This window comes from Nematolebias whitei, chromosome 1 (assembly GCF_014905685.2).
Source record: "Nematolebias whitei isolate Nwh7 chromosome 1, NemWhi1, whole genome shotgun sequence".
Taxonomy (NCBI): Eukaryota; Metazoa; Chordata; class Actinopteri; order Cyprinodontiformes; family Rivulidae; genus Nematolebias; species Nematolebias whitei.
The window spans coordinates 84,161,247-84,173,282 of NC_056498.1; the positions used below are offsets into that span (position 1 = coordinate 84,161,247).

Here is a 12,036-nt window from a genome sequence, read left to right on the forward strand (position 1 = left end):
ACTCTCTGCAAAGCTTTTCTTTCTGCAGCTGTGCAGCCTCCATGCCATACGTTGATGCTGGAGCACAGGATGCTCTCCACTGCACACCTGTAGAAGGAGGTGAGGACTGAGCTTCCCAGACCAGCTCGCCTCAGCCGTCTGAGGAAGTAGAGTCTCTGATGAGCTTTCTTGATCAGGCTGGTGGTGTTGTTGCTCCAGCTGAGGTTGTCATTCATGTGTACACCCAAGTACTTGTAGCTGGAGACCACTTCCACCGCAGATCCTCTTATGTTCAGGGGGGTGTAGATGTTTTTGTTCCTTCTGAAGTCCACAATCATCTCCTTTGTCTTCTTCACATTGATGTGAAGGTTATTCTCTTTGCACCAGCTCTCCAGGTGTTCCACCTCTTGCCTGTAGCTGGACTCATCATTGTTTGTGATGCATTCCACCACCACTGTATCATCTGCAAACTTTACAATGTGACAGCCTGGATGGGTAGCTGCACAATCATACGTGAGCAGAGTAAACAGGAGGGGGCTCAACACACATCCCTGAGGAGAGCCAGTGCTGAGGGTTATGGTGGAGGAGGAGAAGTTGTGGATCCTCACTAACTGTGGTCTGTTTGTTAAAAAGTCTAGTACCCAGTTGCAAATGGAGGGGCTTAGTCCTAGTGTGGATAGTTTGTCCATCAGGGTTTGGGGGATCATGGTGTTGAAGGCGGATGTGAAGTCCACAAAGAGCATACGGACGTAAGAGTTTTTCTGCTCCAGGTGGTTGAGCGCAGTGTGGACCACAGAGGAGATGGCATCCTCTGTTGATCGGTTCTCACAGTATGCATACTGATGAGGGTCCTCGTTGATGTTGATTGTTGTTTTGATGTGAGTCATGACCAGTTTTTCGAAGCATTTAGCGACTATCGGGGTGAGGGGCACTGGCCGATAGTCATTCAGACCAGTCACTGTAGAGCTTTTTGGGACTGGGATGATGGTGGCAGTCTTCAGGCAGGTGGGAACTGTCTCCAGGGTAAGTGAGGTGTTAAAGATGTCTGCCAGCACCTCACAGAGCTGATCAGCACATTCCTTCAACACTTTTCCGGGGATGTTGTCTGTGCCAGTTGCTTTGTGCGGATTAATCCTCCTGAAGGTACTCCTTACTTCGGCTGAGGTCACGCTGAGATGCTCTTCATTCGGTGGTGAGGTGAGTCTGGTGCTGGGTGGTCTGTTCGGGTCTTCAAAGCGTGCATAGAACTTGTTGAGGGCATCAGGCAGAGATGGGTCTTTGGGGCATTGTTCGCTCCTTCCTTTATAATCTGTTATGCACTTAATGCCCCTCCACATGCTCCGAGGGTCTTGTGAGATGAATTGACCCTCGATCCTCTGTGCATATGTGGCCTTGGCCCTCTTAATACCAGCAACCAGCTCTTTTCTTGTCCTACTCAGCTCCTCTGAGTTTCCAGACCTGAAGGCAGTGTTCCTGGCTTCCAGCAGGGTACGCACCTCTGCATTCAGCCAAGGTTTTCTGTTTGGGTAGCTTTTAACATTTCTGATAGTGGAGACGGTGTCAGTACATGTACTAATGTAACCCAGAACTGAGGATATGTATTGGTCAAGATCAAGCGAACCTCCATTTTCAGCAGCTTCTCTGCAAACCTGCCAGTCTGTTCGGTCAAAACAATCTCTCAGTATGGGGCCACTGTCCTGGATCCAGCATTTAATTTTCTTTTGTACCGGTCTGGAGCGTCTCAGCGGGGGCATGTAAGCAGGAGCCAGGAAGACTGAGATGTGGTCTGACAGTCCTAGGCGGGGGCGGGGTTCGGCTTTGTATGCATCTTTTACGTTCGTGTAAACACGGTCCAGCGTGCGGTCTCCACGTGTCGGAATTGTCACATGTTGATTAAAGCTCGGGAGACAGTCCTTTAGATTCACGTGGTTAAAGTCTCCGGCTACCACATAAAGAGCCTCGGGGTGTTTGTTCTGCAGCGAGCTGATGATATCATGTAGCTCCTGCAGTGATTCATTAGCATTAGCGTCCGGAGGAATGTAAATGACAGAGATGAAAGTCACCGTGAACTCGCGGGGTAGATAATGTGGCCAACATTTCACTGTTATTTGCTCCAAAGCCTTCGAGCACGAGCTATTTACAACAGTACAGTTCGTGCACCAACTTTTACTCACGTAAATGCATACTCCGCCTCCCCGTGATTTCCCCGTTAGCTCGCTGCAGCGGTCCGCTCGAAAAAAAAGTCTGTCATCCAGCTGGAAGACTGTGTCCGGCGTTTCACTTGTAATCCACGTTTCCGTGAGGCAAAGTACCGCACACTTCTTCATCTCTTCTGAGGCGCCCGCTTTCAGACGAAGTAAATCCATCTTGTTGTCCAACAAGCGGACATTCGACAGAAAGAGAGACGGCATGGGGAGTTTACCGGCTTTAGCGTTAGCTCGTAGCCTCACCATAACCCCCGCCCGGCATCCTCTCCTCTTAAGCCGGGAGCAGCGCTTCCTCTTCTGCCCGCTGGAACGCCTCTGCTGCAGCTTCCAGGTAGATGACTTTAAGATCTGCATTCTGCCGAGCGTAGTTTTGAGTTTGTTGCTGATTTCTGCTATATTTCGTGGCAAATCCGCTCCTATTCTCATCAGTTCGGTTCGGCTATAGTTCACACACATAAATCGCGCGGAGTCAGGCACAGAGTCAATATCAAAACTTCTAAAAACTGGGATGGTACCGGGAGCCTGTGAAGCTGCAACTGCTCTGAGCGCGGCCATCTTGGCAAAAAAAATAAAAAATTTCTTGGGCTGCGGTGATTTAAAACCCTGCTTGGAGGACACTGGCTCGCTTTGTGTGGAGGAATGTGTGAGGAGAAGCCACTGTGAGATCATACGAACTGACAGTCAGGCTGAAATCAGACAATTTAATTCCTGAATGATGTTTACGTTTTATTCCAAAACTCAAACCATCATTATGCACACACACATCCTCCGCAATGAATCATTTTTGAATCTTCTCCCCCGTGAGCCCTGTGGCTTGTTTCAGGGCGGTGCCTGTTGGCGGTCTCTGGGGAAATGCAGCACCGCTGGTTGCCGGGATGAGGAGGTTGGTACTCTGATGGGAGGGGCTGGCAGCGGAGCGAGAAGACGCAGCTGTGGCGTGTCTCTGCTGTCTCGGCCACAGCACTGTCTCCAGCGGGCGGGGGGGGGGGGGCGAGAGGAGGGGTGCGGCTTGATCAGATGGCGCACAGTCTCCGACACTTACTCCGCCTTCTTCGATTTCTCGAGCATGGCCTTGAAATTGGCTCAGAACAGCACATCCGTTGTGATCGGGCCCTCCAGCGAGTCCATCTGCAATTTCTCCGACAGGGAGGGGGAGTGACGAAGCCAGGTGGACCTCTGAACCATTGTCATCCAGGCTGTGATGCGAGACAGGCAGACGAGGCGCACAGGTTGAGGGTGACGTCAGACGCCTTGCAAAGGGAGCTCTTCGTCTCCTGAGGCAGGTCTGTTCCCTCCAGCCTCTGAGATGCTATACGTCAGCGGCGCAACATTATTTTTGCCGCCTGGAATGCATACTGGTGAGCTCGGATGGAGAGCGACGTCACCATCTGGTCATGCTTCCTCGGAGGCGCAGGACGCTGGTCCAACCTGGACATCTTTGCTTCGAGAGCCTCCACCAGGCTTGGCTCCAGTGGGGCACCGAGGGAAATTCCGCTCAGTAAAACCCCTCCACTCTGGTGATGGGCACAAATGTGGAAACCGGTGCTCTCAGTCTACCAGGTCTGGCCGTAGCCTTGGTCCAGTAGGACGTCACTGCTGGGAAATGAGGCCAGATGGGATCAGGACGGCGAGCCGGGGTGGAGACAAAAACCTTCCCGCTAGATCATTCGATCTGGGCGGGGGAAGGAGAGGGACGGAAAAAAGTCCCTTCATGTCAGCCGCCTTCTGGATTATGCCGAGCAGCTCAGAGAGGAGGGCACCGACAGCTGGGAGCGGTGTGGTCGCCAATGTGAAAAGGCCCAGGGGGGTAAGCATCCGCTCAGCCCACCTTGTTCCAACTCTACGCTTTCCAAGAGGGAGTGAGCAGCAGGGGCTGCTGCTGATGTCGCCTGTCCCGGAGGAACCATCTGATTCGCTCCGAGAGTCGGCGTTAAAAGGAAAAAAAGGGTCGATGGTGTCGTCCAGCGGGTAGCGACCCGCCACTGAAAAAATATTCCTCGGTGCTTACCTTGAAACAAGGCTGCTCGTCTGCGTCTCCTCGGGGAGGAAGAACTCACCGGGACAGCAGGAGGTTGGCGTGGCAGGGACCCAGGCAGCCTCAACAAAGGTTGTGCCAGTCAAGCTGGACAACTTTCCTTCTTCGTTCTTCTGACAGTGCTATTAGCTTACTGAAGAAAAAATGGGAGCCGATTACCTGCTCTTAACGTAATTTATACGGACCGGTTATACGGACCGGGTGGGACCCACACAACAGGTGGGCGTGGACTAAATTTTTTCAGTGCAATGCTTTGCATGTCGGGATAAACCCACCAGCGACAGCCTTAAAGTGCGAAGCCTATACGAAATAGAACGGTTTTCAACAATCCACAGATGAGGTACAAACCACAATAAAAATATTTAAAAAATCATATAAAATCATATAAAATGAAAAGTAAATAAAAGAAGTGATAAAAAATTAAATAAAAAATGCTACATTATAAAACTGTAAAATACTAAAAACAGAAACATGTTTGCATTGATTTTTGCATTAAACATAACAAATGTTTAAAATCTCTTAGAGAGGTCAAAGTCGACAGCTTCAGATATTTTTGCAAGGAGTTCCAGGTTACAGGAGCGGAGTAGGAGAAGGCCCTTAATATTAATATTGAGACAGATAAAATGTCTTTTTTTTAAACTTCCTGTGTCCTAGGAGGAGATGGTGTTATGGTTGTTCTGTGCTTCAGATGTTTAATGATGGTTTTTCATTACTAAGAGCAGCATGGCTGTATAAAATTAAAACTATTAAACATTTATTGCATTTTGCTTCGTTGATATTCAGTTAGACTCTAAAAAATGTCAAGTGTTAAAAAAAACAACATTTTAGAGCTGGCGTGCCCCAACAACACTAGGACTGGGGTTAATATATTTATTTCAATCCCGAGGGGGTGAATATACTTTTTGGCAGTGCTGAATTCACATTATGTTTTTTGTTTGTCGTGTTTAGGTTTTTTGATACTATGATTTTGTATTTTAACAATTTAATTAGTTTTTCTGTAAGCGTTAAGTTCTAAAATACTTCAACATCAATAACTTTTAACCGTCTTTCACCCCTATTTTGGAAGTAATGGTCTCGTCTGTATTGGCGCGAAACGCTTTGGACCCGCCTACGATTGCGTTCATGCCTGCGTCAAGTTAGACAAATGTATGTTAGGAATGCCTGAATGACAGGAAGTTAAATAACAGGAAGTTAAAGATTTTCGTCAAAATAAAAGTTATCTCAACGTTTCCAGCCTTTTCTACATTGTTCTGATAAGATAAAGATTTTATTTTGAAACTCGATAAGCGGATGTTCTTATCTCCTTTACCAGCTACTTTATGACTTACACACCTTCATTTTCAGATTACCCAACAACGTGCGATTTCAAGTCGGCGATTTCGTTTCATGTTTTTGCGAGTCTTTTTACTTTTAGATAGTATTTTCGAAAGAAGTTGTGGTGTTTTTGCACGTTACTAACTAACGTAATAACTGACAGTTGTTCTGACTAGCCTACTATTTAACAAAGTTAGCTTAATGACTAGATAACCTGCTTGTGTAACCATTTTTTGCTGAACAGAAAGGTTTAACGTTATAGATCGCAGAAAGTTGGAATTAGCATTGCAATGAGCTGGTAAGTTTTTTGTAAACTATTAAAAAAGTTTCAAATTTAATCTACCATTAAGTTAATTTCAGTATTTATTTTGTATTTAATCGTAATGTAATGTGTTTTTTTAACATGTGTAATGTTTATCTTCGTTATTGTTATGAATGGATGAATACTGAACATGCCTGCAGGAAAAACACTGGTTTAAATAATTATTTTGGCTTCAGCTCATCTTTCTGTTCTGCAGAGTAAAAGCTCTACACACCCTATGTTTTATTAAATATTCCGACACATGTATAAAAAGTTTTCCGCCTTGCTGTAACACCATTGTGGGGGTTGTATGATCTTTGTGGTTCTGGCAGCTTAAAGGAGGAAACTCGAAGTGCTTCTCCTCAGTGTCCCAAACCTGATGAATCCGAGGAGCCCCTTGGTACAACAATGGAGACAGAAGCTACTCCTGGTCAGTAAACCCCCCTCTCACACACAAACACACACAAAGATCAGCATTTTGAACCCTTTGGCCAGGTTTGCATCAGGCTAGTTCTGTGAATAACAAGCGGCCATCAGGGCACTAAGATCAATTGTTAGACTGATGGTCCTCCTTTTACATGTAAATGATAAATGGACTGCACTTGTATATAGCTTTTCTATCATCAGGATACTGAAAGCTCTTTACAGCACAATTTGTGCCTCATTTACCCATTCATACAGCACTCTACTAGATCTATACAAAGCCAGTCTGAATCTGTAGAAACTAATCAGAGCTTTATCACAATCATACACTGATGGGACACACATTGGAGGCAATGAGGGGTACAGTGTCTTGTCCAGGGACGCTTCGGCATGTGACTGCTGTTGGAATCGAACCCCTAACTCTTGCATTGGAGGACGACTGCTGTAACCACTCAGCCAATGTGAAAAGCTTGTTCTGAATGTCCCCAATAAACTAGTTTAAACACTTTGAGAAGGTGCTATTTATAAGGGGCAGTTTACACGGTGCATATTTTTAGTGAAACCGCACCTTTCTCTGCAGTTCAGTGAACATTTATTTATACAGGTAAATCCCATTGAGCCTCGAGGACTCATTTACAAGAGAGACCTGATTTCAACAAAGAATGATGATGACAATGGACAACAGCGACAACAATAAACGGTTATAAAAAGTCATACAATGTTTCAATTGTTCGGCTGTTCATTTAGGGTGCATTCACACCAGCCCTGTTTTGTCCACTTTAATTGAACCCTAGTCCGTTTGCCTAGAAAGTCCAGTTCGTTTGGGGAGGTGTGAATGTACAATCGACCAAAAACGTTAACACTGATCCGCCTAAATATGTAGGTCTCGGTTCGGTTGAAGTGAACTCTGGCGCAGTTCGAATGCATTGTGAATACAAGTGGACCAGAAACCGTTCCAAAAGCAGGAAGTGGACTTCAGCGCAGGGCAAACATATGCACATTTCTCTTACCTCATACGGAGCAGTCAGCTTCCTTGTATGAAAAACAATATTCTCATGGCCTTCTGTGTCATCTTCCACTCATGCTGAGTCCATTGTTGAAAAATGACAAAACAGAAATCCTAAAACTGCTAAAATTTGAAACCACTCTGTTTTTGTTTTTATTTCCAGAAGTAAGTTGCGCTCAGCATCTTCTTCAGAAGTTTTTGTGTCATTTCCTTCAGTAGTTCTTGGAGCAGCGTCACCACAGGTTTGGGGGTGGGGTGGGGGGCAGGTTGGCTCGACTGACTCAGTGCAGTGTGAATGTGAACCACACCAGCTGAAAATGTAAATAAATGTTGTGAATATTGGTCCCCAATCGAACCGAGTCTATCGGACTATCAGGTGTGAAAACACCCTTACACGACACTACTAGCCCCCTTCTTTGAATCCGGAGGTTTCTCAGCCCACCTCAGAGTGGAGGTTTTCAGGAGACTGCCTGGTGATACTGTAAACATCTCCTGCAGAGTGGTGACAGCACATACGCACAACAGGCGTCGGTATTTCACGCATGCACACATCGACCGCATATTTCTATCAACAACAATGGCGCCCGAGTATAACAGACTGCTTTCTGTGCTATGACTGTTGGATGAATATTCGTCGAGTCTCATAATTAATCTACACCAGAATGTAGCTGCTGTGACCGACATCTGTGTTGGGAAGAGACGCCAGTCTGATCCAAGTCTAATATTTCTATTTATTGAACGAGTCTGTGGAGACATGCATATGTTTCACGTCGCACTGGACTATAACATACTAAATGTGCTAATTAATAACAATTTAACAATAATTAACAGTATTTCTGTTAGTGGTGGGAGATGTAATGAAGCTATTTGGACATTATGTAATTCAAGTTATGTGATTTAAATGATGCGAAACATTGCGTGTTATTAAAGTTGAAAATTAAGTTATCAAGTTTAATTTTTATTTATTCAACACCACAAGCTGTATGTCACACAAACACTTGTAAGAAAACTGAACCCTATTAAAACATGTTAACTGAACTGTAAACTACATTAATGAACTGGACTCTTCCTCTGTTGTCATCCTGGATACTGACGCCATGTTGTTTATCTGGCTCGTTCAGGCGGTCACTCCTTTCCTTAATGTAACTTAAAACATTGAATGAATTGGGAAAAAGAACTGAGGGGAATTTTAAATGAATAGTTCATCTGACAACTCTCTCTTCGACGTCCTCCTGCACTGCACCTGGGCCGAGGCTCATTCAGAACCAGTCCGCCTCTGGTGGGAGAGCTTCTCACAGGGAAAATAAAAACTCAGTTGGTTGTTGTGTAATCAAAGTAAACACAAGCTAACATTAAGAACGTTGATTTACCTGCTGTAAATCGGCTACTGATGATCACCGAGTAGAAAGTCTGACATTGTCATCAGTTCTGCTCCGCTCAGTGACCAGTGTGGAGCTGTTGGATGAAGCGGTCCCGCTTGGCGTCAAATCTGTCGACTCGTATCAAAATCCAGCTTTAACTTGTTGTTAAGTTGTTAGCGGAGCTTTTAGCCCAGAGGAACATCCTTACAGACAGCTGCATGTGCATTAGGTGAATGTACAAAATTCACAGCGCCAACTAATGACCTGGTTTGAAAACTACAGCGGATTGGGGGGGGGGGGGGGATTCCTGTTGATGCAATGTAAACACAAAATCTGTCTGTGTCGACGCGGATGTTTTCCTCAAATTAACATAAAAAAAAAATCTACATATCCCTCCACCGTGTTGGTGTAAATGGGGCCTCAGATTGATGAAGTTTTTCAGATGAAAGACAAAACGTTTCAATCAAGAAAAATCTGTCCAGATGACCTGACTTAACACTTTTGGTCAAAGACCAATCGTTTCAAGAAGCAGTGTTAGCATTTTACCAGGTTAGCCAAAGGAGGGACAATTCAGCAAACAAATGAACAGTTTCCAGCTACTGGCTTTATTGTTATTTTTGTTTCTCCCAAGATGGAAGCACAAAGTCTGAAAACATTCCTGGAGTGGTCATCACAAAGGAAATGGAGGAGGAAGAAAAGCAGCTAATGAAAGAAGGGGAGAGTAAAGAGAAAGAAATGATGGAAAAGGTCTGTTGATCAATAATTCCCTTTATAAAATGTCCAGGTGTTAAGTATAAATTGAGTTTATTTTATGTTTAAGTAAGTGTAGTTGTTTCATAGCATTGTTAAGACCTCTCATGCTTCAACTCTTTCTGAACAACCTGGTGTTGAAACACCTGCATGGCATATGTCTTGATTCACTGGGCTGCAGCTGTAGCTGGAGACCCACAAATGTGAGAAAATGCTCAACGTTTTCACTTGGAATCACACCTGACTGATAACGTTGCACAAATTCCCAGTGAAATTTGGACCAGAGTTCTCTGGGAGTTTGCAGACTCACTGGCACAACATTTGTCTGACAAAATTGCTCATTTGTGACGCAGCTGCAGCGTGAAGTCATGAGAATCTGTGTGACTGAAGTTCTTGCAGCTTGTTCTTGACACATCGTTCACACAGAACTTCACAAACTGTTGTCAGGCCGTCAGTACTAATGTCTGACATCTTTAAGTCAGAACAGTGCCTCTCCTTCTCCATCTGTCATTTGTTGAGTCAGGACATTATACTCTTTAACTCTGGTCATACTGAGCAGTCAAACATGTCACCTACCATCACTATTTTACCCTCGTCTCCATGGCGATCTCTGATCATGCTAATCATTGTCCTGCACTGCAGGTTTGTTGTTTTTGTCCTATTACTGAAATGCTTAGCGTGTGTGGTGTCTGCAGAGGGAGGACCATATGAGGACTCCTCAGGAGTCCTACGCTTCAGCTTCTCGTAAAGTACGGACTGTCCGCCCAAACAAACTTTGTTTCCTCAACGTTTGAGATTATTTGGAACAACCTCAACAACTTTGTAGCTATTTTGAAATAAAATTAGTCTCATCCTATATTCAATACTCCTGTGACACAAGGTCCAGGTCCACTGACTCTTGCTTGGTCATATAAAAACCTTTGCCACAGTTTAAAAACATTATGCAAACAAATGCATTTTTACGACCTAGAATACAGTTTTGTAAGTTGTTTATACATAACAGGCTTTTATTATTTACATATGTTTTTTAATTGGTCACTTTGAAACATGACTGTATGTATCAGTTGTCGCAAACACCCAAAAATCAGTGAGACAAATTGAAAATGCAGCTCTTCTCACATATTTTTCACAGTTTTAGGTCTTTCAACAGTTGCAACCCAGTACGACACTTTCTTTAGTACTATGTGGTCTGTTGGTCTGGTCTGCAATGTTTTTTGGTCTGTTTCAACACTGCTTTTATTTTACTACACGGTGAGTTTTTAGGGCATTGTGATTTAAAACTATATTTAAACACTTCTTACCAAATGTCTGACTCATTATATACTATATCTTAAACAATAGTGCTGTTCAAACGCAACTTTTTTCTTTTATTGAAAATGTAGAGGATTGTACGTAGTTTTAAACCAGTTATTGTCCAGAATTGTTCAAATGAGGATGCCACACATTAATTAAGCTCGTGTACAGCAAGCTCAGTTGAATTTTTAGATGTTGGTGACTTGTATTAATTATTATTTTTACCATAAGGTCCGGGAGACATGGAAGAGGGACTCCCATGACATGCGGTACAAAAGACTACAACATTTACTTCAGAAAAGTAATATCTACTCTAAATTCCTGCTGACAAAGATGGAGCAGCAGCAGAATGAGGTACTTTTTGTTTTTAACTCTATTGTCACCAACACCAGTAGCTAATACTATGTAATACTTTGTTGTTTTAAATTTAGGAGCAACTCAAGAAGGATAAACCTAAAAAGAAATCCAAGAAGGTAAGAGACATGTGACCTGAATACACTGGTTTATTCTCGACATACTCAATAAATATTGGTGTTTTTTCTCTCTATAGATTCAAAAGGACCACAGCGCTGATGCAGAGAAAGGTGAGCAGTCTGCAAAATCCATCATGAAAATAAGCAACTAATGATCCAGTTTGCACTAATGCTGACGAGTTGTGATTGTGAAGAAGCCTTTACATACAGTTGAGTGCATATTTATTTATTTTAATCTAACTAGATAAAAGGAAAAGGAAGAGAGATGAAGATTACAAAATAGCAGATGTCATGTCAAAAGAAGTGAGTTTTGTTTTTTATCGTTTAAAAGTTTTTGATCTGTTTACATGGGCTCTGCTTGAATTTTTATTTCTTTTTTCTCAGGAAATCATGTCGCAGGCGAAGAAATCAAAAATGGAAGACACGGTAATGATTAATTTCTTTTGGCTTTGTTCTGATTGGGTCATATTTTGGTGCACTGAAATAAAACCCAGGAGTGGGTGTTGCATGTTTTGTACAGCTTGTTCAGGTCACGTCAGAATCATGTGACATATCTGTGAGCTCTGACGACAAAATCCCTTGTTGTTTATCGCCCTGAGTGCTTCCTGTTGAAAGCAAGTACAAACCAGATTCCAAAAAAGTTGGGACACTAAACAAATTGTGAATAAAAACTGAATGCAATGATGTGGAGATGGCAAATGTCAATATTTTATTCGTAATATAACATAGATGACAGATCAAAAGTTTAATCTGAGTAAATGTAACATTTTAAAGGAAAAATATGTTGATTCAAAATTTCACAGTGTCAACAAATCCCAAAAAAGTTGGGACAAGTAGCAATAAGTGTCTGGAAAAAGGAAATTGAGCATATAACGAACAGCTGGAAGACCAATT

The 12,036-nt window shown here is 43.4% G+C and overlaps 1 protein-coding gene across 1 annotated transcript in view; it reads left to right on the forward strand.

Moving 5' to 3' along the window:
* The first annotated feature begins 5,775 nt into the window (after positions 1-5,775).
* hells (helicase, lymphoid specific) overlaps positions 5,776-12,036 on the forward strand; it is a 119,527-nt gene continuing 113,266 nt past the window's right edge. The window contains exons 1-8 of the mRNA XM_037680884.1: positions 5,776-5,833; positions 6,169-6,266; positions 9,258-9,373; positions 10,901-11,023; positions 11,101-11,142; positions 11,220-11,253; positions 11,387-11,445; positions 11,527-11,568. Coding sequence (XP_037536812.1) covers positions 5,826-5,833; positions 6,169-6,266; positions 9,258-9,373; positions 10,901-11,023; positions 11,101-11,142; positions 11,220-11,253; positions 11,387-11,445; positions 11,527-11,568 — 522 coding nt within the window. The 5' untranslated portion in view covers positions 5,776-5,825. The remainder of the gene's footprint in view (positions 5,834-6,168; positions 6,267-9,257; positions 9,374-10,900; positions 11,024-11,100; positions 11,143-11,219; positions 11,254-11,386; positions 11,446-11,526; positions 11,569-12,036) is intronic.